General features: G+C 42.0%; 1 protein-coding gene across 1 annotated transcript; it reads left to right on the forward strand.

Moving 5' to 3' along the window:
* Positions 1-21,860: 21,860 nt before the first annotated feature.
* On the forward strand, positions 21,861-24,332 carry TMEM174 (transmembrane protein 174). The gene is made up of 2 exons (XM_003408095.4): positions 21,861-23,404; positions 23,560-24,332. The coding sequence occupies exons 1-2, from the start codon at positions 22,776-22,778 to the stop codon at positions 23,663-23,665; spliced, it is 735 nt and encodes a 244-aa protein (XP_003408143.1). The 5' UTR covers positions 21,861-22,775; the 3' UTR covers positions 23,666-24,332.
* Positions 24,333-27,666: the final 3,334 nt, after the last annotated feature.

Here is a 27,666-nt window from a genome sequence, read left to right on the forward strand (position 1 = left end):
CATGTGGCCTGCCCTCTCCTCATCCTCGCTCGTGTTCCCTGCATGTTTGCAAACTTCGCCCTCTGTAGACACCAAGCTGGGCAGAGCATGGCTTCTCGATCCTAGACACCCTGTCCATGGACAGCTGCCTGCTTTCACTGTCCTTTGTATTTCAGATTTTACTTTGTTGCAAGCTTTAATGACCATGTTGTGGAAGAAATACCTGCCTTGTGGGGGACACCAGGACCACTTAAGTGAAATCAGTCCAGCTCCTGGGTTTCTGAGCAGCATCAGGAGTTACACATTCTGACACTGCTTCCCATTCCCATCAATCTGGATGCAGAGTTTAGCCATGGTCTAGTTTTCTCAAGAACCCAATCATACATCCAGACATTTTTTGATTTTGTTAATAGTCTCAGAATTGCAGGGTGATGATGGCTACAAACAGGGTATCCTACTGCACATGATGAGACCTCTAGCCCCCGTCATCTGCTTCTTTCTTTTCTCCCCCAACTCTCCCCTGTTGACCCTCTTCTCCCCTCCTCCAACCACAGTTTGCTAGGGGTAGCAGAAGCCATGTGGTTTCATTTTTACCCAAAGGTTTGAAAAGAATTTATTTGGGTTTTATATATATAAGATATATACATATAGGGTTCCTAAAATATATATATATATATATGTATAAATTTTAGGAACCCTGAAGGGTTTTAAGACAAATATTGGCAAGCAGAAGTAGCAAATTCCTATTTTTGTGTGTCATCCAAGCTCATGACTGTTCTGCTTTTTATGTGCTATGGGTGGTTGAGATTTTGGTATTTTTGTGACATCAGAGAACCTGGTTACATTTGGTCTATAGTGAAATCAAAGTGAATATGGCCTACATTATTGTGGAAACAGATTATACTGTAGGATCATAGCCTGAACAGCTAGAGGTTTGAAAAATGAATTGTCACTTTACCAAACTTTAAAAAAAAAAATTTGATTACACACATACACAATTGGCTTCCACAAAGCAATTTATTTCCTGCCACAACGTGCTCAATCAAATGTTTTATTCAAAATACATGACCATACTGAGTTTCACTTCCTATCAGATCTCTGATAATGCTGGAAAACTGTTTTGGTGGTTTTAATGTCATTCTTGATTCATCTCTTGTACTATAATCATTACAAAATTACAAATTTTAACTGGGAAGGTAGATTGGTGGTTAAAAATAGGCAGTTGGGTGTGTAAGTCTGAAAAACAGTGAAAGTATGCAAAAAAAATCAGAAAATTTCAAAACAACTTGACATTATTGATGATTATGACAGTGTCCACCACCCATCTGCCAGTTTGTCATACTGCAGTGGCTTGCCTGTTGTTGTGATACTGGAAGCTTTGCCACCAGTATTTCAAATACCAGCAGGGTCACCATTGGTGGGCGGGTTTCAGTGGAGCTTCCAGACTAAGACAGGCTAGGAAGAAGGATCTGACAGTCTACTTCTGAAAAAATTGGCCAGTGAAGACCTTCTAAATAGCAGTGGAACACTGTCTGATATAGTGCTGAAAGATAAGCCCCTTAGGTTGGAAGGCGCTCAAAAGATGACTGGGGAAGAGTTGCCTCCTCAAAGTAAGGTTGACCTTAATGATGTGGATGCAGTTAAGCTTTCAGGGCCTTCATTTGCTGATGTGACATGACTCAAAATGAGAAGAAACAACTGCAAACATCCATTAATAATCAGAACATGGAATATATGTATGAAGTATGAATCTGGAAAATTGAAATTCATCAAAAATGAAATGGAACAGACAAAGATGGATATCCTGGGCATCAGTGAGCTGAAATGGACTAGTATTGGCCATTTTGAATTAGATAATCACAAGGTATAGTATGCTGGGAATGACAAATTGAGGAGGAATGGTGTCCTGTTAATTGTCAACAAGAACTTTTCAAGATCTATCCTGAAGTACAACTCTGTCAGTGATAGGATAATATCCAAACACCTACAAGGAAGACCAGTTAATACACTATTATTCAAATTTATGCACCAACCACTAATGTCAAAGATGAGGAAACTGAAGATTTTTACCAACTTCTGCAGTCTGAAATTAATCAAACATTTGATCAAGATGCATTGATAATTACTGGTGATTGGGATTCGAAAGATGGAAACAAAGTGTTAGAAATGACACCAGAGATTGCATGATAGAATTTTGCAAGACCAATAACATATTCATTGCAAATACCTTTTTTCCATAGAATATGTGGCAACTATAAAAAAAAAAAAAAAAATTTTTTTTTTTTTATATATGTGGACCTCTCCAGATAGACAACACAGGAATCAAATTGACTACATTTATAGAAAGAGACAATGAAAAAGCTCAATATCATGTGTAAGAACAAGGCCAGGGGTTGACGATGGAATAAACCATCAATTGCTCATAAGCAAGTTCAAGTAGAAGCTGAAGAAAGTTAAAACAAGTCCGCGAGAGCTAAAATACAGCCTTGAGTATATCCCACCTGAATCTAGAGACCATCTCGAGAACAGATTTGATGCACTGAACACTAATGACCAAAGACCAGACAAGTTGTGAGAAGACACCAAGGACATCATACATGAAGAAAGCAAAAGGTCATTGAAAAGACAGGAAAGAAAGAAAAGACCAAAATGGATGTCAGAATAGAGTCTATTTTTAGCCTTTTCAATGACCTTTTGCTTTCTTCATGTATGATGTCCTTGCTCTTGAATGTAGAGTAGCTAGAGCAAATGGAAAAAATGATGAAGTAAAAGAGCTGAACAGAAAATTTCAAAGGGCAGTTTGAGAAGAAAAAGTATTGTAATGACATGTGCAAAGACCTAGAATTAGAAAAACAAAAGGAAAAAACATGGTGAGCTTTTCTTAAGTTGAAAGAACTAAAGAAAAATTTCAAGGCTTCAGTTGCAATCTTGAAGGATTCTATGGGCAAAATATTGAGGAAAGCAGGAAGTATCAAAAGTAGATGGAAGGAATACACAGAGTCACTCTACCAAAAAGAATTGGTCCACATTCAACCATTTCAGGAGGTAGCATATGACAAAGAACCAATGGTATTGAAGGAAGAAGTCCAAGCTGCACTGAAGGCATTGGTGAAAAACAAGGTCCCAGGAATTGACAGAATACCAACTGGGATGTCTCCATAAAGGGATGTAGCACTGGAGGTGCTCACTCATCCATGCCAAAAAATTTGGAAGACAGCTACCTGGCCAACCGACTGGAAGAGATCCATATTTGTGCCCATTCCAAAGAAAGGTGATCCAATGGAATAGGGAAATTATAAAACAATATCATAAATGTCATACCTGAGTAAGGTTTTGCTGAAGATTGTTCAAAAGCGGGTGCAGTAGTACATCAATAAGGAACTGCCAGAAATTTAAGCTGGATTCAGTAGAGGATGTGGAATGAGAGATATCATTGCTGATGTCAGATGGATCCTGGCTGAAAGCAGAGAATACCAGAAGATGTTTACCTGTGTTTTATTAACTATGAAAAGGCATTTGACTGTGTGGATCATAACAAAGTATGGATAACTTTGCAAAGAATGGGAATTCCAGGACACTTAATTGTGCTCATGTAGAACCTGTGCATAGACCAAGAGGCAGTCGTTTGAAGGGAGCAAGGGGATACTTTGTGGTTTAAAATCAAGAAAGGTGTACGTCAGGGTTGTATCCTTTCACCATACTTATTCAATCTGTATGTTGAGCCAATAATCTGAGCATCTGGCTATATGAAGCAGAGCGTGGCATCACCATTGGTGGAAGACTCATTAACAACCTGTGTTATGCAGATGACACAACCTTGCTTGCTGAAAGTGAAGAGGACTTGAAGCACTTACTAATGAAGATCAAAGACCACAGCCTTCAGTATGGATTACACTCAATATAAAAAAAAAAAATCCTCACAACTGGAACAATAATCAACATCATGATAAATGTAGAAAAGATTGATGTTGTCAAGAATTTCATTTTACTTGGATCCACAATCAATACCCATGGAAGCAGCAGTCAGGAAGTCAAATGATGTATTACTTTGGCAAGATCTGCTGCAAAAGAGCTCTTTAAAGTGTTAAAAAGCAAAGATATCACTTTGAGAGCTAAGGTGGGCCTGACCCAAGCCATGGTATTTTCAATCTCCTCATATACCTGTGAAAGCTGGACGATGATTAAAGAAGACAGAAGAATTGATGCCTTTGAATTGTGGTATTGGAGAAGAATATTGAATATACCATGGACTTTCAAAAGAATGAACATATCTGTCTTGGAAGAAGTACAGTCAGAATGCTCCTTACAAGCAAGTATGATGAGACTTCATCTCACATAGTTAGGACAGGTTGTCAGGAAGTATCAACCCCTGGAGGACCACATGCTTGGTAAAGTAGAGGATCAATGAAAAAGAAGAAAACCTTCAACTGGATGGATTGACACAGTGGCTGCAACAATGGACTCAAGCATAACAACAATTGTTTGAGGCAGTGTTTCATTCTGTTGTACATAGGGTTGTTATGAGTTGGAACCAACTCGATGGCACCTAACACCATCAACAACATGACAGTGTTGCCCCCATGGCTCCCATCAGGAATTTGCTGTAAAGAAGGGTAAGATTACAAATCAACCACATGTGAGTGAGTACATAAACATGGTTGATATAAAATCTTGGGAAATACTTGAATGTTCACATGGAAAAAATTCAAGCAGTATCACAGGCCAAACAGTGAAAGTAAATAACCCTTTGTGGAAGACTGTATTTTCCAAAGATAGCAGCAATAATATTCCCTATCCCACATGTTCTTCTACAGTGTGACTTTGACATTTATCCTATAGAGGTAGAGTCTAATTCCATCCCCTTTGTATCTAGGTTGGCTTAGTGACTTGCTTGAGCAATAGAATGAAATGGAAGTGATATTCTGAGACTTCCAGAACTAGGTCATAAGATGTCTTGTTGCTTCTACCTGGGACTCTTGGAACACTCACTCTTGGTACACTCCCTCTGAAAACCCAGTCACATTCTAGGGAAGCCCAAGCCACATGGAGAAATCACAGTTAGGTGCTCTAGTCAACAACCCCAGCTGAGCTCCCAGCAGACGGCCTATTCAACTGCCAACCATGTGAGTGAGCTCACCTGAGTTTGCAGATGACTGCAGCCCTGGCCGACTGCCCAGCAAAGTTCAGTCAATCCACAGGACTGTACTTTAAGCTGTAAAGTTTTGGGGTGTTTTGTCACACAGCAACAGATAACTGGAATACCCTTTCACTTCACGGTTTATTGTGCATCTTTTCAGTGTGTTTCTTACACATACATGCAATTACAAGTTTATTTCTTCTCCTTGACAATGGTAGCGTAGTAAACATGCTATTCACTTTGCTTTCTTTCAATCAACAACACATCTTAGAAATCATTCCATATGTATCCATATAGACCTACCTTGCTCTTTTACAGTGGCAGAGCTTCTCACCATTTATCAGTATAATTTATTTAACCACTCCGCTATTGATGGATTTTGGTTTTTCTCCCAGTCCTTTGTTATTAGAGACAACGATTCATTGTCTGTCGTGCTAAGATATTCTTTTGTGTAGGTGTTTGAAGTATACAATCCCTGTTGCCATTGAGTCGATTCTGACACTGTGACCCTATTGGACAGAGTAGAATGGGGTTTCCAAGGAGCAGGTGGTGGACTCATACTGCCAACATTTTGGTTAGCAGCTGTAACTCTTAACCACTGAGCCACCAGGGCTCCTTAAGTATACAGGTAGATTACAATTCTAGAAGATATTAGGTCAAATTGTATGTGTACTTTAAATTTAAATAGATATTACCAAATTATCCCCTTCAAAGTAGGAAAAAAAAAGTTCTCCTAAGTCATACTTTCCTCAAGCAGGTTCTGTTTTCCCCCACCCTTACCCCTACAGTGCATTATCAAAGTTTAAAAATAGTTTACCCTGGGTTCTTATTCAGTTTATGGATTTTATTACTGTGGGAAAGCAAAGGAGTTTAATGCTTGACATCTCTTAGTAGATCTCTTGACATCTCTTGTTTGAGAAACTCCAAGCTATAATTAAATCAAGCCATCATTTTTGCCAGAATATTAAAAAATAAAAAGTATTGACTTGGGAAGGATGACATTAGCTCTGACATTGAAAAATAATACAATTTAAGGTGATTCCATTTTTATAAAACGTGTAAGCTTATGTAAGTAAAAGAAAATGTCTGAAAGTATATATACCTGTGTTAACAAAAACTAGGGCCCATTCTGATTATAAGGCTCAATCAGGCCGGCGAGTACAGTGCTGCCTGAAATATTCTGCAAGGTCAGTTTCACAATTGCTTAGGAAATGTAGGGGGCCCTGCATTCTAGACATGGCTGAAGAAGAATTTGGGTCAAAAGAGGCAGCCAAACTGAAAAGGGTGTACTTATCAAAAGATACATTTTAACATGCTAAAAGCCATATTTGAACAACTTGTGAGAGACTGAGATTAAATTTTAACATTTTGATGAAAGCATAGACAGCAATGGTTTAGACACACCTTTGTTCTGTGTATTTATAATGGCAATTCGCTGAATGATTAGCTTACTAAACTACCAATTCACCAACTTCAGTTGTTTCTTCATGGTGGCAATAGTGGTTCAGTGACAGAATTCTCACTTTTGTTGAGGGAGAACAGGGCTCAGTTCCAGCCAATGCACCTGCTGCATAGCCACCACCAGTCTGTCAGTGCACGTTTATGTGTTACTATGAGCTGAACTGGCTTTCCTCATACCTGTTCCAACGAGCAACAGCAGGATAAGCGGAGAAAAGATTGAAGTTGTCAAGGATTTCATTTTACTTGGATCCACAATCAACAGCCATGGAAGCAGCAGTCAGGAAATCAAAAGATGCATTGCATTGGGCGAATCTGCTGCAAAGGACCTCTTCAAAGTGTTGAAGAGCAGAGATGTCACCCTGAAGACTAAGGTGGGCCTGACCCAAGCCATGGTATTTTCAATCGCATCATATGCATGTGAAAGCTGGACAATGAATAAGGAAGACCGAAAAAAGAATTGACGCCTTCAAATTGTGGTGTTGGCGAAGAATATCGAATATACCACGGACTGCCAAAAGAACGAACAAATCTGTCTTGGAAGAAGTGTGGCCAGAATGCCCCTTAGAACCAAGGATAGCGCGACTGCGTCTTACATACTTTGGACATGTTGTCAGGAGGGATCAGTCCCTGGAGAAGGACATCGTGCTTGGCAGAGTACAGGGTCAGCGGAAAAGAGGAAGATCCTCAAAGAGGTGGATTGACACAGTGGCTGCAACGATGAGCTCAAGCATAACAATGGTTGTAAGGATGGCGCAAGACCGGGCAGTGTTTTGTTCTGTTGCACATAGGGTTGCTGTGATTCAGAGCCGGCTCAACGGCACCTAACAACAACAACAAGCTGAACAGATTTCAGCAGAGCTTCCAGACTAAGATGGACTAGGAAGAAAGGTCTGGCAATCTGCTTCTGAAAATTGGTCAGTGAAAACTCTGTGGATCACAACTGTTTGATCCAAAACTGATCATAGGGATAGCACAGGACTGGGCAGTGATTCATTTAGTTGAGCATGGGGTCACCATGAGTTGGGGGCAAGTTTGACAGAAGCAACATCATGTTGTTTCTTTTAAGTATTTAGTTTTAGTTGTCTTCATAACTGTATTTTAAGGAATATTCATTTTGTCTCTGATTCAGTTAGTTCCATATCTGCTGCAACTGAAGACAGAGAGGCAGAGTGAGGGGGAACCTGGTAGGAGACGTCTTCCATTTGTAATGATGTCTGTGAAGACATGCCCAGGGCTTGGTGGTATAATGACTGGTAGAAATTTCCAATAAGATGGGGTCCTGAGATTTATCCAGCAGCCTCTGCATTCATTGAAAACCATCCCCAAAGAATTTTGTTAAAAAGGCAATGTTGTTGTTGTTAGTTGCCATCAAGTTGGTTCTGACCCTACGTAACAGAACAAAACACTGCCTGGTCCTGCACCATGCTCACAATTGTTGTTATGTCTGAGCACATTGTTGTAGCCACCATGTCAATCCATTTGGTTGAGGGTCCTCCTCTTTTTCTGACCCTGTACTTTAGCAAGCACGACGTCCTCCTCCAGGAACTGATTCCTCCTGACGACATGTCCAATGTATGTAAGATACAGTCTATCCACCCTTGCTTCTTAGGAGCATGCTGGTTGTACTTCTTCCAAGACAGATTTATTCATTCTTTTGGCAGTTCATGGTATATTCAACATTCTTCTCCAACACCACAATTTGAAGGTGTCAATTCTTTTTCAGTCTTCCTTATTCATTGTCCAGCTTTCACATGCATATGAGGTGATTGAAAATACCATGGCTTGGGTCAGGCCCACCTTAGTCTTCAAGGTGACATCTTTGCTTTTCAACACTTTAAAGAGGTCTTTTGCAGCATATTTGCTCAATGCAATATGTCTTTTGATTTCTTGACTGCTGCTTCCACAGGCATTGATCGTGGATCCACGTAATGGAATCCTTGACAATTTCAGTCTTTTCTCCATCTATCATGATGCTGTTATTGGTTCAGGTGTGAGGATTTTTGTTTTCTTTATGTTGAAGTGTAATCCATACTGAAGGCTGTGGTCTTTGATCTTCATCAGTAAGTGCTTCAAGTCCTCTTCAATTTCAGCAAGCAAGGTTGTGTCATCTGCATAATGCAGGTTGTTAATGAGTCTTCCTTCAATCCTACTCCAGCCTATTTATCAAGTGATGTGAAAAGCTACTAGTTTCGAGTGGGGTCCAGAACAAGAAACAGCTCTGCAACAGGTTCAGGTGGCCGTGCAAGTGGCTCTGCCACTTGGGCCATATGATCCGGCTGATTCAATGGTGCTTGAAGCATCAGTGGCAGATAGAGATGCTATTTGGAGTCTTTGGCAGGCCTCTGTTGGTGAATCACAGTGCAGACCCTTAGGATTTTGAAGTAAAACCTTGCCATCCTTTGCATATCCTTTGGAGAAACAGCTTTTGGCTTCTTACTGGGCCTTAGTAGAGACTGAATGCTTAACCATGGGCCACTAAGTCACCATGTGGCTTGAACTGCCCATCATGAACTGGGTGTTGTCTGACCCACAGAGCCATAAAGTTGGATGTGCACAGCAGCACTCCATCAATAAATGGAAGTGGTATGTATGAGATTGGGCCCAAGCAAGACCTGAAGGCACAAGTAAGTTGCATGAGGAAGTGGCCCAAATGCCCTTGGCCTCCACTCCTGTCACATTAGCGTCCATCTCTCAGTCTGCACCTATGGCCTCATGGGGAGTCCCTTACGATCAATTGACTAAGGAAGAGGAAACTTGTGCTGATTTACACATGATTCTGTGCGACATGCAGGCACCACTTGAAAGTGGACAGTGGCAGCACTACAACCCCTTTCTGGGACCTCCCTGAAGGACAATGGTGAAGGGAAATTCTTCCAATAGATAGAAGTTCAAGCAGTGCACCTGGCTGTTCACTTTGCTTGGAAGGAGAAATGGCCAGATGTGCAATTGTATACTGATTCATGAGCTGTAGCCAATGGTTTTGCTGGATGGTCAGGGACTTGGAAGGAACATGTCTGGAAAATTGGAGACAAGGATTTATGGGGAAGAGGTATGGGATAGAGCTCTCTGAATGGGCCAAAGAAGTGACAATATTTATTCCCCATGTGAATGCTCAAAAAGGGTGATCTCAACAGAAGATGATTTTAACAATCAAGGGGATAGGATGATGTGATCTATGGATACTAGTCAACCTCTTCCCCTAGTTACTCCTGTCATTGCCCAATAGGCTCATGAAGAAAGTGTCAGTGGTGGAAGAGATGGAGATTATGGATGGGTTCAGCAACATGGGCTTCCACTCGCCAAGGCTGACTAGGCTACAGCCACTGCTGATTTCCCAATCTGCCAGCAGCAGAGACCAACACTGAGGCCCCGATATGGTATCATTCTTGAGGTGATCAGTCAGCAACCTGATGGCAGTTTGATTACATCATACTGCTTCCATCATGGAAAAGGCAATCTTTTGTTCTTACTGAAATAGACGCTTACTCTGGATACGGATTTGCCTCCCCTGCAAGCAATGCTTCTGCCAAAACTACCATCTGTGGACTTACAGAATGCCGTATTCACCATTATGGTATCCCACACAGCATTGCATCAGATCAAGGGACTCTCTTCACCGCAAATGAAGTATGGTAATAGTAATTCATTGGTATTACCATGTTTTCCATCATCCTGCAGCAGCTGGCTTGATAGAATGATGGAATGGCCTTCAAAGGACAAAACCATGGTGCCAGGTAGGTGGCAATACCTTACAGGGTTGGGGCAATGTTCTCTAGGAGGCTGTATATGCTCTGAACCAGCACCCAATATATGGTGCTATTTCTCCAGTAGCCAGGATTCATGGGTCCAGGAATCAAGGGGCAGAAATGGGAGTGGCACCACTCACTATCACCCCTAGTGACTCACTTGCAAAAGTTTTGCTTCCTGTCCCTGCAACCTTATGCTCTGCAGGTCTAGAGGTCTTAGTTCCAAAGGGAGGAATGCTCCCACCTGGAGACACATCACCGATTCCATTGAACTGGAAGATAAGAATGCCACTTGGCCACTTTGTGCTCCTATGCCTCTGAATCAACAGGTAAAGAAGGGAGTTAACATATTTGCTGGTGTGATTGATCCTGATTAACAAGAGAAAATTGGACTGATACTACATAATGGAGGTAAAGAAGAGTATATCTGGTATGTAGGAGGTCCCTTAGGATGTCTCTTAGTACTAACATGCCCTGTGATTAAAGCCAATGTAAAACTACAGAAACCCAATTCTGACATGACTACTAATGGCCCAGACCTTTCAGGAATGAAGGTTTGGGTCGCCCAGTCAGGCAAAGAACCATGATCAGCTGAGGTACTTGCTGAGGAACAAAGGGAGTATGGAAAGGGTGGTGGAAGAAGGTAGTTCTAACTACCAGTTATGACCACATGACCAATTGCAGAAATGAGGACTGTAATTGTTATGAGTATTTATGCCTTGTATGTGTACATCAAATATTTTTCTTTTCTTCACTTATAGAATATAAGATGTAAACAGAGCTAGTGCATATTTGGTTGTATGCGTGCTGTATCATGTTAGGTGCAAGTATGACTTTATAATTGTTTTTTCAGAGATTATGTATGGTTTGAGGGATGGGCTGAGATCATTAAGGTTGTGTGTCAATTTGGCTGAGCCATGATTCTCAGTGGTTTGGCAGTTATGATGTTGTTTGGCAGTCGTATGATGATGTGATCACCTCCATGATAAGATTTGATATAATATGAACACCTCCATGATAGGATCTGCTGTGAGTAGCCAATCATTTGAAAAGGAATTTCCTTGGAGGTGTGGCCTGCATCCAATATAGCTGGACTTTTGCTTGCTCTGGATCCTGCAGCTGGCTCCTCTTCACCTGACCTTTGGTTCTTGGAACTTGAGCTAGCAGGTTACGTGTGTCTTGCCTGCCAATCTTGGGATTCATCAGTCTTCATAGGCTGTGAGCCAGAGCCCTGCTGTCTGACCTGCTGATATTGATTTCACTAGCCCCTTTGGCTATGTGAGTCAGGAGAAGCCTCCAGGTGGCCCACAGACTTGGGAAGTTCCAGCCTCTACAACCACATGAATCAGTTCCTTGATATAAATCTCTCTCTGTGTATATTTATATGCTTTAGTGGTTTTGCCTCTCTGGAGAATCCAGCCTAAGATACTGCACATTAAAATTTTGAGTTTGATTTTCAGTGAGGTCTGCCCTATGATATAAAAAATGAAAAAATCTTTAGGACTAGCATAGAAGCTGTCTGGTTCTCTGACCATAACTTGAGCTGAGAGTTGAGCTTGTCATTTTTTCTTTTTGCAAGTAGCCATTCCCATACACAGTCCTTGTAGTTCATCATTACTACCATAATGGTTAAATATAGCAACCACTTGCTCCCCAAGCCACTTGCTTCTCTAGGTATTTCATCACAGTCTACCATAGGTGATATTTGATGAGATTGGATGTCACTGCATACTATGGATTACTAATATTCTATTTTCCATTGACAAAGAATGAAGCACTCTGTTTGAGGCCAAGAATATGGCCAAACCAACCCCAGAATCCCATCTTGAAGGTATGTTTCCTAACCCCACTTTTAATACCATGTATCAATCAATCCCCAGTTAGGGAAACAAAAATTATACCAGTTATCTTAATGGAAGGAATTTAATATAAGTGTTATGAATTGAATTGTGTCCCCCAAAATTGTATGTTGTAAATCCTAGTCCTTATACGAGTGGCTATAATCCCATCTGGGAATAGGGTTTTCTTTGTTATGTTAATGAGGCCATGTCAGTGAAGGGTGTGTTTTAAACCAATCACTTTTGAGATATAAAGAAAGCAGCATAGACATAGAAACAAGTAAGCACAGATGGAGGAAGACAGATGCCACACCACACGAAGATCACCAGGGAACCAAGGAACACAAGTTGAAAAGAGGCAAGGACCTTCTCCCAGAGCCAGCAGAGAGAGAAAGCCTTCCCCTAGAGCTGATAGGGTATTTGTGTCTACACCTGGTTGTTACTAGTTGGCATCCAGTGGACTCTAAGTCATGACAACCCCATGTATTTCAGAATAGAACTGCAGTAGAGTTTTCAATGGCTGGGATCTTTTAGAAGTAGATCACTACGTCTTTCTTCTGAGGCCCCTGGGTGGATTTGCACTGCCAACTTCTTGGTCAGTAGCTAAGGGCTTGACCGTGTGCACCATTCCTGGTTGTTAGGAGGATAAAATGATACAATGTTCATTAATGTCTAGAATTGTACCTGACCCATAGTAAGTGTTCAATAAATGTTAGCTTTCTTAAAAAAAAAAATGCTACTTACCATATTCACAGAGTTTGAGCTTTTGTAGGGAAAGCCTGAGTCGAGGTGACTTTAAAAGTGTAAACGGAGAATTTCCTGACTTTCCTGCTCTGAAAGCCACTTCAGTTTTGCATTCACAGGCTGCTTACAGGAACGCAGTCTCTCTCCCCGGCTTTTTCAGTGTGCCCAGTGGGTGTAGATAAAGACAAATGGAAAACAAACCTGAGTGATGTAGAAGAACAATTCTGAGTGACTATCTTTTTTTTTCTAAATACCAGGGACTGTTTAACTGTTAACTCAGCGGGGCAAGAGCCTGAAAAGAGTATCAGGCTGTTTGCCCTTAGTTGCCATTAAGTTGATTTCAACTCATGGGAAGCAAATTGCCAGGCCTGTCTTCCCAAGCCTCTGGGTGGGTTCATACCACTAACCTTCTGTCTAGTAGTTGAGTGCTTAACCATCCACACCACCCAGGGACTCAGGGGGCAAGAGCCTGAAAAGAGGGTTAGGCTAGCTTACCAGAATGTTTGTGGTTAAAGGAAGGAGCTGCTCTTCTTGCTCCATCATCTCACCCAGTGGGAGAAGGAGCAGGCCAATCCTATGGCAGCCCCTCTCCTGCCCTGGTGCTCCAGGGCACATTTGGGTGGGCACCTGGGTGAGTCACCTCCTTGCTTTCCCATCTGTTTGGCAGTGACTTTGGAGATGACAAGCAGAGGCGGATTAACCAGTAAGCATGCTATGCACCAGCTCATAGTAAGCAAGGTATACACAGGCCTTAATTGTGTTTACTTACTAATCTCTGGAGCCTGGTTGCACAGTGGTTAAGAGCTCCACTGCTAAATGAAAGATGAGCAGTTCGAACCCACCAGCTACTCCTTGGAAACCCTATGGGGCAGCTCTAATCTGTCCTATACGGTTGCTATGAGTTGGAATTAACTCGAGGGCAACTGGCTTGGTTTTTTAGTTTACTAATCTCTAGAGAAAAACTTCACATGGGTTTCACTACGTATTTGATGTGTTGAAAATCAGGTGAAATTGTACAGTACAGATTAGTAAGTAAGCACAGTCAAGCCCATGTGTACCTTGCCTAAGGAACCCTGGCGGCACAGTGATTAAACCACTGACTGCTAATTGAAAGTTCAGCAGTTCAAAACCACCAGCAGCTCCTTGGGAAAAAGATGTGGCAGTCTGCTCCCGTACAGATTTACAGCCTTGGAAACCCTATGGGGTCCCTATGAGTTGGAATTGACTCAACGGCAGTGGATTGGGTACTTTGCTTATTGGGTAATACATCCCTGATTGATGAGCCTTGTCCTCTGGAAGGGGGAGGCATTTTGGTAGGGAAAAAGTCTCCTAGTCCTCTGGAGAAGCCCTGGTGGTGCATTGGTTAAGAGCTATGGCTGTAAATCAAAACGTTGGCAATTCGAATCCACTAGCCGCTCCTTGGAAACCGTATGGGGTAGTTCTACTTCGTCCTATAACGTTGCTGTAAGTCAGAATTGACTGTAGGCAATGGGCTTTTTTTGTTTTGTTTTGTTTTGTTTCTGGGTAACCTAGAAGCATTTGGGATTAACTTGGAGGCAGGATTTACTAAGATTCCCTGATTCTAAGAGTCACCTGGAGCACTTACTAACCTTCTCCCTTGGAAATTTTGGTTCTGTTGGTCTGAGTTGGGAACCATGATTTTGCCTTTTTAAAAAGTGGACCATGGGGCACTGAGCTTCTGTTAAGGATGATGGAAAAATTCAGGAACAGTTAATGGTGATGGCTGAACAACATGGTGAATGTTGTCACTGAACCGTATGTGTAAAGAATGTAGAAATGACAAATGTTTTGTTACCTATATATTTACCACAATAAAAATAAATAGAGGAGGCAGGGCCAAGATGGCGGACCAGGTGGACGCTACCGCGGATCCCTCTTGCAACAAAGACTCGGAAAAACAAGTGAATCGATCACGTACATAACAATCTATGAACTCTGAACAACAAACACAGATTTAGAGACAGAGAACGAACAAATACGGGGAGACAGCGATTGTTTTCAGGGCCAGGAGCCAGCGCACCAGGCAGGTGACCTTCGGAGCCCGATTTGGGGAAGAGCCCAGGGGGGCAGACGGCACAGACAAGGGGCCCAGCCCTAGCCCCCGAACTCATCCCAGGAGCAAGCCCAGCCAGTTGGTGCGGGCAGCGTGGCAGCGCAGCCGGTGGGAGAAGTCCCCGGGAGGCAGTGACGGGTCTTGGCGCGGGGAAAGCAGTGTCCCAGCCGGGGAGCCATCCCGCTGGGAGTTTGGCGGGAAGCGGGTGGGGCGTGAGCCCGGGGAACAGCTACATTTCCCTGAATTGACCCTGGGGGGGGGGCAGTCGTTCCTGCGGGAGGCGCCCACCCAGTTCGCTCGAGCGGCACGGTGCGCTGGAGGGAGAAGTCCCCGGGAGGCAGTGGCTGGTCTTGGAGCGGGGAGAGCGGCGTCCCAGCCGGGACACGCAGTCGCACTCGGTTCGCGGGAGCGGTGCGCGACGCGGCTGGAGGGACGGGGAGCCCCCGGGAGGCAGCCATGGATTTTGGAGACGGGAGTGCACCGTCCCAGTAGGGGAGCCTTAACCTTGGGGGTGGGGCTGACAGCGGAGGATCTGACCGTGACGCCAGTGGGCCAGACCCCCTGGGGGGTAATTTCCACACACCCAGTACATATAGACGACGCGCCCCGCGGAAATCTCAGATATAAGAGTCATTCCAAGTAAGACAAACAACTCTGGCTATATTCTGAGGTGCTACACTCCTAGCTCTCTGACCCCTCCCCCACCCTCCCCAGGCGGCTCCATTAACATCCGAAAAGCCTGGGCCAGAGGGAGAACTCTGATAGGGATCTGACTGCATTTTTTTTTTAGTGGATTTTCTGGAAAAACTAGTTTCCCAGTGATGGCTCGGAGACAGCAGTCCATATCAAACCACATAAAGAAGGAGACCATGACAGCTTCTCCAACCCCCCAAACAAAAGAATCAAAATCTTTCCCAAATGAAGATACAATCCTGGAATTATCAGATACAGAATATAAAAAACTAATTTACAGAATGCTTAAAGATATCACAAATGAAATTAGGCTAACTGCAGAAAAAGCCAAGGAACACACTGATAAAACTGTTGAAGAACTCAAAAAGATTATTCAAGAACATAGTGGAAAAATTAATAAGTTGCAAGAATCCATAGAGAGACAGCATGTAGAAATCCAAAAGATTAACAATAAAATTACAAAATTAGACAATGCAATAGGAAGTCAGAGGAGCAGACTCGAGCAATTAGAATGTAGACTGGGACATCTGGAGGACCAGGGAATCAACACCAACACAGCTGGAAAAAAATCAGATAAAAGAATTAAAAAAAATGAAGAAACCCTAAGAATCATGTGGGACTCTATCAAGAAGGATAACTTGCGAGTGATTGGAGTCCCAGAACAGGGAGAGAGGACAGAAAACACAGAGAAAATAGTTGAAGAACTCCTGACAGAAAACTTCCCTGACATCATGAAAGACGAAAGGATATCTATCCAAGATGCTCATCGAACCCCATTTAAGATTGATCCAAAAAGAAAAACACCAAGACATATTATCATCAAACTTGCCAAAACCAAAGACAAACAGAAAATTTTAAAAGCAGCCAGGGAGAAAAGAAAGTTTTCCTTCAAGGGAGAATCAATAAGAATAAGTTCAGACTACTCAGCAGAAACCATGCAGGCAAGAAGGGAATGGGACGACGTATACAGAGCACTGAAGGAGAAAAACTGCCAACCAAGGATCATATATCCAGCAAAACTCTCTCTGAAATATGAAGGAGAAATTAAGATATTTACAGATAAACACAAGTTTAGAGAATTTGTAAAAACTAAACCAAGACTGCAAGAAATGCTAAAGGAGATTGTTTGGCCTGATGACCAATAATATCAGGTACCAGCATAATACAAGGTCACAAAACAGAACATCCTGATATCAACGCAACTCAAATAGGGAAAGCACAAAAACAAACAAATTAAGATTAATTCTAAAAAATAAATAAATAAACAAAATAATACACATAACAGGGAATCATGGAAATCAATAGATAAACGATCACAATAATCAAAAACAGGGACTAAATATAGGAGGCATTGAACTGCCAGAAGGAGAGTGATACAAGGCGATATAGAACGATACAAGTCAGGTTTTTACTTAGAAAAATAGGGGTAAATAATAAGGTAACCACAAAAAGGAATATCAACTCCATAACTCAAGAAAAAAGCCAAGAAAAACGTAACAACTCAACTAACATAAAGTTAAACATTATGAAAATGAGGATCTCACAATCTACTAAGAAAAACGTCTCAGCACAAAAAAGTATGTGGAAAAATGAAATTGTCAACAACACACACGAAAGGCATCAAAATGACAGCACTAAAAACTTATTTATCTATAATTACCCTGAATGTAAATAGACTAAATGCACCAATAAAGAGACAGAGAGTCATGGACTGGATAAAGAAACACGATCCATCTATATGCTGCCTACAAGAGACACACCTTAGACTTAGAGACACAAACAAACTAAAACTCAAAGGATGGAAAAAAATATATCAAGCAAACAATAAGCAAAAAACAAGAGGAGTAGCAATATTAATTTCTGACCAAACAGACTTTAGACTTAAATCCACCACAAAGGATAAAGAAGGACACTATATAATGATAAAAGGGACAATTGATCAGGAAGACATAACCATATTAAATATTTATGCACCCAATGACAGGGCTGCAAGATATATAAATCAAATTTTAACAGAATTGAAAAGTGAGATAGACACCTCCACATTTATAGCAGGAGACTTCAACACACCACTTTCGGAGAAGGACAGGACATCCAGAAAGAAGCTCAATAGAGACACGGAAGACCTACTTACAACAATCAACCAACTTGACCTCATTGACTTATACAGAACTCTCCACCCAGCTGCTGCAAAGTATACTTTTTTTTCTAGCGCACATGGAACATTCTCTAGAATAGACCACATATTAGGTCATAAAACAAATCTTTGCAGAATCCAAAACATCGAAATATTACAAAGCATCTTCTCAGACCACAAGGCAATGAAACTAGAGATCAATAACAGAAAAACTAGGGAAAAGAAATCAAATACTTGGAAAATGAACAATACCCTCCTGAAAAAAGACTGGGTTATAGAAGACATCAAGGAGGGAATAAGGAAATTCATAGAAAGCAACGAGAATGAAAATACTTCCTATCAAAACCTCTGGGACACAGCAAAAGCAGTGCTCAGAGGCCAATTTATATCAATAAATGCACACATACAAAAAGAAGAAAGAGCCAAAATCAGAGAACTGTCCCTACAACTTGAACAAATAGAAAGTGAGCAACAAAAGAACCCATCAGGCACCAGAAGAAAACAAATAATAAAAATTAGAGCTGAACTAAATGAATTAGAGAACAGAAAAACAATTGAAAGAATTAACAAAGCCAAAAGCTGGTTCTTTGAAAAAATTAACAAAATTGATAAACCATTGGCTAGACTGACTAAAGAAAAACAGGAAAGGAAACAAATAACCCGAATAAGAAACGAGAAGGACCACATCACAACAGAGCCAAATGAAATTAAAAGAATCATTTCAGATTACTATGAAAAATTGTACTCTAACAAATTTGAAAACCTAGAAGAAATGGGTAAATTCTTGGAAAAATACTACCTACCTAAACCAACACATTCTGAAGTAGAACAACTAAATAGACCCATAACAAAAAAAGAGATTGAAACGGTAATCAAAAAACTTCCAACAAAAAAAAGTCCTGGCCCGGACGGCTTCACTGCAGAGTTCTACCAAACCTTCAGAGAAGACTTAACACCACTACTACTGAAGGTATTTCAAAGCATAGAAAAAGACAGAATACTACCCAACTCATTCTATGAAGCTACCATCTCCCTGATACCGAAACCAGGTAAAGACATTACAAAAAAAGAAAATTTTAGACCTATATCCCTCATGAACATTGATGCAAAAATCCTCAACAAAATTCTAGCCAATAGAATCCAACAACACATCAAAAAAATAATTCACCCTGATCAAGTGGGATTTATACCAGGTATGCAAGGCTGGTTTAATATCAGAAAAACCATTAATGTAATCCATCACATAAATAAAACAAAAGATAAAAACCACACGATCTTATCAATAGATGCAGAAAAGGCATTTGACAAAGTTCAACACCCATTTATGATAAAAACTCCTACCAAAATAGGAATTGAAGGAAAATTCCTCAACATAATAAAAGGCATCTATGAAAAAAAATGCAAAGACAACAGCCAATATCACTCTAAATGGAGAGAACCTGAAAGCATTTCCCTTGAGAACGGGAACCAGACAAGGATGCCCTTTATCACCGCTCTTATTCAACATCGTACTTGAAGTCCTAGCCAGAGCAATTAAGCTAGACAAAGAAATAAAGGGTATCCAGATTGGCAAGGAGGAAGTAAAGCTATCACTATTTGCAGATGACATGATCGTATACATGGAAAACCCTAAGGAATCCTCCAGAAAACTACTGAAACTAATAGAAGGGTTTGGCAGAGTCTCAGGTTATAAAATAAACATACAAAAATCACTTGGATTCCTCTACATCAACAAAAAGAACACCGAAGAGGAAATAACCAAATCAATACCATTCACAGTAGCCCCCAAGAAGATAAAATACTTAGGAATAAATCTTACCAAGGATGTAAAAGACCTAGACAAAGAAAACTCTAAAACTCTGCTACAAGAAATTCAAAAGGACATACTTAAGTGGAAAAACATACCCTGCTCATGGATAGGAAGACTTAACATAGTAAAAATGTCTATTCTACCAAAAGCCATCTATACATATAATGCACTTCCGATCCAAATTCCAATGTCATATTTTAAGGGGATAGAGAAACAAATCACTAATTTCATATGGAAGGGAAAGAACTCCCGGATAAGCAAAGCATTACTGATAAAGAAGAAGAAAGTGGGAGGCCTCACTCTACCTGATTTCAGAAGCTATTATACAGCCACAGTAGTCAAAACAGCCTGGTACTGGTACAACAACAGGCACATAGACCAATGGAACAGAATTGAGAACCCAGATATAAATCCATCCACGTATGAGCAGCTGATATTTGACAAAGGACCAGTGTCAGTCAATTGGGGAAATGATAGTCTTTTTAACAAATGGTGCTGGCATACCTGGATATCCATTTGCAAAAGAATGAAACAGGACCCATACCTCACACCATGCACAAAAACTAACTCCAAGTGGATCAAAGACCTAAACATAAAGACTAAAACGATAAAGATCATGGAAGAAAAAATAGGGACAACCCTAGGAGCCCTAATACAGGGCATAAACAGAATACAAAACATTACCAAAAATGATGAAGAGAAACCAGATAACTGGGAGCTCCTAAAAAGCAAACACCTATGCTCATCTAAAGACTTCACCAAAAGAGTAAAAAGACCACCTACAGACTGGGAAAGAATTTTCAGCTATGACATCTCCGACCAGCGCCTGATCTCTAAAATCTACATGATTCTGTCAAAACTCAACCACAAAAAGACAAACAACCCAATCAAGAAGTGGGCAAAGGATATGAACACACATTTCACTAAAGAAGATATTCAGGCAGCCAACAGATACAAGAGAAAATGCTCCCGATCATTAGCCATTAGAGAAATGCAAATTAAAACTACGATGAGATTCCATCTCACTCCAACTAGACTGGCATTAATTCAAAAAACACAAAATAATAAATGTTGGAGAGGCTGCGGAGAGATTGGAACTCTCATACACTGCTGGTGGGAATGTAAAATGGTACAACCACTTTGGAAATCCATCTGGCGTTATCTTAAGCAGTTAGAAATAGAACTACCATACAAGCCAGAAATCCCACTCCTAGGAATATACCCTAGAGATACAAGAGCCTTCATACAAACAGATATATGCACACCCATGTTTATTGCAGCTCTGTTTACAATAGCAAAAAGCTGGAAGCAACCAAGATGTCCGTCAATGGATGAATGGGTAAATAAATTGTGGTATATTCACACAATGGAATACTACGCATCGATAAAGAACAGTGACGAATCTCTGAAACATTTCATAACATGGAGGAATCTGGAAGGTATTATGCTGAGCGAAATGAGTCAGAGGCAAAAGGACAAATATTCTATAAGACCACTATTATAAGATCTTGAGAAATAGAAAAAACGGAGAAGAACACATACTTTTGTGGTTACAAAGGGGGGAGGGAGGGAGGGAGGGAGAGGGTTTTTTATCGATCAATCAGTAGATAAGAACTGCTTTGGGTGAAGGGAAAGACAACACTCAATACAAGGAAGGTCAGCCTAATTGGACTGGACTAAAAGCAAAGAGGTATCCGGGATAAAATGAATGCTTCAAAGGTCAGCAGAGCAGGGACTGGGGTCTGGGGAACATGGTTTGAGGGGACTTCTAAGTCAATGGGCAAAATAATTCTATTATGAAAACATTCTGCATCCCACTTTGAAATGTGGCGTCTGGGGTCCTAAATGCCAACAAGCGGCCATCTAAGATACATCAATTGGTCTCAAACCACCTGGAGCAAAGGCAAAGGAAGAACACCAAGGTCACACGACAATAAGAACCCAAGAGACAGAAAGGGCCACATGAACCAGAGACCTACATTATCCTGAGACCAGAAGAACTAGTTGGTGCCCGGTCACAATCGATGTCTGCCCTGTCAGGGAGCACAACAGACAACTGCTGAGGGAGCAGGAGAACAATGGGATACAGACCCCAAATTCTCATAAAAAGACCATACTTAATGGTATGACTGCGACTAGAGGAATCCCGGAGGCAATGCTCCCCAGACCTTCTGATGGCACAGGACGGGACCCGTCCCCGAAGACAACTCATCAGACATGATAAGGACTGGTCAGCGGGGGGGAGAGAGATGCTGATGAAGAGTGAGCTAATTAAATCAGGTGGACACTAGAGAGTGTGTTGGCAACTCTCGACTGGAGGGGGGATGGGAAGATAGAGAGAGAGGGAAGACGGCAAAATTGGCACGAAACGAGAGACTGTAAGGGCTGACTCAATAGGGGGAGAGCAAGTGGGAGAAGGGAGTAAGATGTATGTAAACTTACATGTGACAGACTGATTGGAATGGTAAATGTTCACTTGAAGCTTAATAAAAATTAATTTAAAAAAATTTTTTAAATTAAATAAATAAATAAAGTGGCCCAGGTGATTTTTATCATCAGGAAAATTTGGGAAGCCCTGATTTAGGGCAAAAGAGCAGTTTTTTTCCTGGATCATTCGCTGAATGGCGAAAGGGAACTGATATACTATGCAACCACTAAAGATAAAACCTGACTAGAAAAGGAAGAGGGCTAGAGTTATGATTTTATGGAGGAGGAAATTCTTGGGGGCTGTTTTGAAGTTCTGTAGTTATGATTCACAGGGCTGGATTACCCAGTGAGCAAAGTACTTGTGCGTACATACTAAACGGCAGTGCACCATTTCATGTGTGTGCCTTGCTTATTGGGTAATCCAGCCCTCCTAGTGCTGGTAGCACAAAAGATGGGCTCAATAAATATTTGTGAATCAGAGAGATGGGCTGTCACTGAATTGTGAGACAGATACCTTCAGTTGCTGACAATAAGAAAACTTCAGGCTTCATTTCTCAGACCTTTATTCTTGTAAACAAAGTTCAGCCCTCTGCATGTTATACTCTGTTAACCACAGAAGCCCAAAGTTCTTCTATAACTAATCTGAACTCGGGCTTCCTTTCCTCCGGTGCTTAGCTGCTCTCACAATCCCTTTGCCTTCTAATAAGCAGGGTGGGCTTGTGAGAAACAATGGAGCAGGGCAGCAGCCGCGTGGAAGACTTCCCTCTCAACGTGTTTTCTGTCACCCCTTACACACACAATACTGCTGACATCCAGGTGTCAGACGATGACAAGGCAGGTGCCACCCTGCTCTTCTCAGGTGTGTTCCTGGGACTGGTGGGGATCACGTTCACCGTCATGGGTTGGATCAAATACCAAGGTGTATCTCACTTTGAATGGACCCAGCTCCTCGGGCCCATCCTGCTGTCAGTTGGGGTGACGTTCGTCCTGATTGCTGTGTGCAAGTTCAAAATGCTCTCCTGCCAATTGTGCAAAGAAAGTGAGGAAAGGATCCTGGACTCAGAACAGACACCAGGTGGACAATCATTTGTTTTTACTGGCATCAACCAACCCATCACCTTCCATGGGGCCACTGTGGTACAGTATATCCCTCCTCCTTACGGTTCTCAGGAGCCCATTGGGATGAACACCGCCTACCTGCAGCCAGTGGTGAACCCATGTGGTCTTATACCCTCTGGAGGGGCAGTGGCCGCCATGCCAAGTCCTCCTCAGTACTGCACCATCTACCCTCAGGATAATGCTGCATTTGTTGAGGAGGAGGAGGACTACTCTTCTTACGTGGATGGTGGGAATGACAGGTATGGTGTGTGTGTTGGAGGGTGCTCCCCTTCTAGTTATATCATTCATGGTCTACGGCTGTGTTTGTAAGGAAGGTGGTGGGGTGTGTAAATCTCTGCTGCCCAGGATGGCCCCCTGCGTTGTGATGCATCTGTATATTCTGTTGACATTCCAGGTCAAGTGCTTATGTGGACCAGCTTGAAGAGACACAGCTGGAAGATGAAGACTGTGCCTGCTTCTCTCCTCCCCCATATGAGGAAATATACTCTGTCCCTCGCTAGAGACTACAGTGCTAAGGGAGCAGTCATTTTAGTCATTGTTACCTGACAGCTGAGTGGCTCTATGCTGTGACCTTCAGAAGTTAGACAGCTGAGCCACCCAGGCAGACACCATTCAAGTATTGGGGGTAGGGGTACAATGGAACTGGGAGGTAATGACTCAGTTTAACAAAACTTCCACCGGGATGGGGAAATTCCCTTCCAGTACAGTGTCTAATCCCCTCATGAAACAAATCCCTTGAGTAAAGTTCAGGAGCAGGAAATGTCACCTGTTTATCCACTCACCCCCTTCTCTATAGGAAGGCACTTGTGTCTCAGTGTTAATTAACGTCAACAGCCAAGAGAAAGATCACCTTTCTGAGACCTCAGGAGTTTCCATAGTGGTGAGGGTGCGGGTTGCAGGAAGCTGGGAAGCAAAAATAGGCCCAAATGGAGATTTCCCAGTGCCTGCCCTCAGCCCCAAATGGGACTTGCATATCCCTGAAGACTTGGTTGCCATCTAGTGTCCCTTGAGGACTCTGGGTATCTAAGGGCAGCAATAAATAAATACAAAACAAATTAAATTAAACAAAATAGTATCCTCTATTCAAATAGTATTAGATAGCTGGCTAAATCACCCAAAATAAAAATACTAGGACCATGATGTGAACAAATCCATAAGTGATCCTTGGGGCACAGTGACTCTTGGCTGCTTCTGTTGTCTTCTGCAAGGTTGAAGCTTGACGTGCAATGTACATGGCTGGGCTCTTGATCCACCTCAGGCTGGTATCTGTGCTGGTCATGAATGCACAGGGCCCAGTGGTCCCCCAGCACACAGGCATTTCCCTATGCACCTCTAGATGAGTTCTGTTGAATCAGACAGAGTACAGCTGCCATGTTACCACCAAGGAAGTCAGGAATCATGGAAACAAAGTCGCCACTTCTGAGACCTTGGAGCTTTCCATAGTGGAGAGGGTAGGGATGGGAGTCAAGACTGCCTTCATTAAAAAAAAAAAACTTACTGAGACACCCAACAATGCCCTTAATCTCCCTAAATCTGGACTGTATAATAAACAACCAGAACAGACCTGTAAAACTATAGAAGACATAGTTAAAAATAACAGATTTTTAAAAGAAAATATTAAGCTAAGATGAGGCCAACTCAAGGTGGTTCTCATCCCAAAGGAAGGTAGAGTAGAACTGCCCCATAGGGTTTCCAAGGAGCGGCTGGTGGATTCGAACTGCCGACCTTTTTTTTTTTTTTAATTTTTATTGTGCTTTAAGTGAAAGTTTACAAATACAAGTTAGTCTCTCATACAAAAACTTATATACACCTTGCTATATACTCCTAGTTGTTCTCCCTCTAATGAGACAGCACACTCCTTCCCTCCACTCTCTCTTTGCGAGTCTATTCAGCTAGCTTCTGACCCCCTCTGCCCTCTCATCTCTTCTCCAGATAGGAGATGCCAATATAGTCTCATGTGTCTACTTGATCTAAGAAGCTCACCCTTCACCAGTATCATTTTCTATCCTATAGACCAGCCCAATCACTGTCTGAAGAGTTGACTTTGACAGTGGTTCCTGTCTTGGGCTAACAGAAGGTCTGGGGATCATGACCACTGGGGTCCTTCTAGTCTCAGTCAGACCATTAAGTCTGATCTTTTTACGAGCATTTGGGGTCTGCATCACACTGCTTTCCTGCTCCCCCAGGGGTTCTCTGTTGCGTTCCCTGTCAGGGCAGTCATCTGTTCTAACCAGGCACCATCTAGTTCTTCTGGTCTCAGGCTGATGTAGTCTCTGGTTTATGTGGCCCTTTCTGTCTCTTGGGCTCATAATTACCTTGTGTCCTTGGTGTTCGTCATTTTCCTTTGCTCCAGGTGGGTTTAGACCAATTGATGCATCTTAGATGGCCGCTTGCTAGTGTTTAAGACCCCAGACGCCACTCTCCTAAAGTGGGATGCAGAATGTTTTCTTAATAGATTTTATTATGCCAATTGACTTAGATGTCCCCTGAAACCATGGTCCCCAAACCCCTACTCCTGCTACGCTGGCCTTGGAAGCGTTCAGTTTATTCAGGAAACTGCTTTGCTTTTGGTTTAGTCCAGTTGTGCCGACCTCTCCTGTAGTGTGATGTTGTCTTTCCCTTCACCTAAAATAGTTCTTATCTACTATCTAATTAGTGAAAACCCCTCTCCCTCCCTCCCTCCCTGCTCTCGTAACCATCAAAGAATATTTTCTTCTCCATTTAAACTATTTTTCAAGTTCTTATAAAAGTGGTCTCATAAAATATTTGTCCTTTTGCAACTGACTGATTTCACTCAGCCTAGTGCCTTCCAGATTCCTCCATGTTATGAAATGTTTCACAGATTCATCATTCGAACTGCCGACCTTTTGGTTAGTAGCCATAGCTCTTAACCACTGCACCACCAGGGCTCCAAGAAGACAGGATTTAACAGTTCTTCAAAGTTTTGGTACCGTGTTTGTGTCTGGAATGATTTTTATTAATTTTTGTCAGAAGTTTCTAGTTTTTCAAGGATATGATTAAAAGAAGTCTCATATATTATTGTCGTGATTTGAGTTACATGTTAGGGACAAAGGTTTTTGTATGAGAATTCATTCTTATGTTTGATGATAGAAGTTGATGGGAAAATGTGACTCAGTTGACAGAAATTTATATTCAATATCTGCATGAAAATATGGATTCTGAACTGAAGGCCATCAGTTCTTGGGAGGAAGTTTGGTGACAGGACACGAATGAGCATTGCCACTGACATGCACACTGGCAAATGACACTCAGGCCTCTCAAACCTGCTTCCCACTTTTACCCACCCCCCGCAGTTTTATATTCATGGATTTGGATTCCAACGAACATCAAGGATAGCTCTAAAGGGAAAAGATGTTAGGAAAGAGCTCCCAAGTGTGTGAGCTGGGAGGGCAGGACAACCAATTTGTCTTGCTGATGCTGAGAGCTTTTAGCTCCACGTAGCTGAGTTCTATCACAACCTCTTCCTGGTGGAGGCTCTCCTCAACAGAGAAAAAGTGCTCAGGTAGAGATAATTTAGGAGTCCCTGGGTGGTTAAGGAGTCCCTGAGTAGCACAAATGGTTAAGAGCTCGGCTATGAACTGAAAGGTTGGCAGTTCAAATCCGTCCATAGGCACCTTGGAAGAAAGGCCTGGTGATCTACTTTTGAAAGGTCATAGCCATTGAAAATCCCATGGAGCACAGTTCTACAAAATACACAGGGTCACCATGAGTCAGGATGACTCAACGGCAACTGGTTTGGTTTGGGTTTGGGTTCTGGGTGGTACAAATGGTTAAGAGCTGGGCTATTAACCAAAGGGTTGGCAGTTTGAATCTATTCAGATGCAATGTTGACCTTGTTAGATAAGTTCAGATCTAAGTGTCCAGAGTATCAGGTGAAGTCCCTACCCTCATTTCCACCCCCAACCTTCTTCAGTGGTACCACATGGATGGGCAAGCTCTTGCAATCTGTATAGAATTGAAAATAAAGCCAAAGGACCTTGTTAATCAAAGCAACCAGGATTCTTGAGAACTTAACATTATCTGGAAACATCTGTGAGCTGATTTGGGCTGAGCCTTTGGCTGGAGAGAGTAATAAGAGCTGATGGTCTGGATGGGGCAGGGAAGGAACTATTGATTTGGGGCACAAACTCCAAGGGTAAAAAGCTCTCACAAAGCCCTTGTGACTTCTCCTTTCTCCCCTTGGGGCAACAGAGGGGCTGAGCTACTATGCAACCTGAGACTGCATTTCACTCCTTTCCAGGAGTTCTGGGTCCTCAACTGCCTGAGGATGCGGGGTGCTTTCCTGAGATTCCGATTCCCTTTGCCACATTTAGCCAGGCATAGGCCTGGGTTTCAAATTCACCAAGTGGCTGTCTACTACAAAACCAGTCCTTTAAATGTTCTCCTACTTTTCTTTCTTTTTTTTTTTTTTGGTGCAGTATAAAAATAAAGCCTCTTGTTTGTGAAGAACTGGGCCTTGGGTGTCTGTTTTCAGCTTCTG

Source organism: Loxodonta africana, chromosome 2 (genome assembly GCF_030014295.1).
Source record: "Loxodonta africana isolate mLoxAfr1 chromosome 2, mLoxAfr1.hap2, whole genome shotgun sequence".
Classification (NCBI taxonomy): Eukaryota; Metazoa; Chordata; class Mammalia; order Proboscidea; family Elephantidae; genus Loxodonta; species Loxodonta africana.

Coding starts and splice junctions, on each gene's coding strand:
- TMEM174 (XM_003408095.4), top strand. CDS start 22,776: ATGGAGCAGGGCAGCAGCCGCGTGGAAGACTTCCCTCTCAACGTGTTT. Junction 23,405..23,559: donor GTGGATGGTGGGAATGACAG/GTATGGTGTGTG, acceptor TTGACATTCCAG/GTCAAGTGCTTATGTGGACC.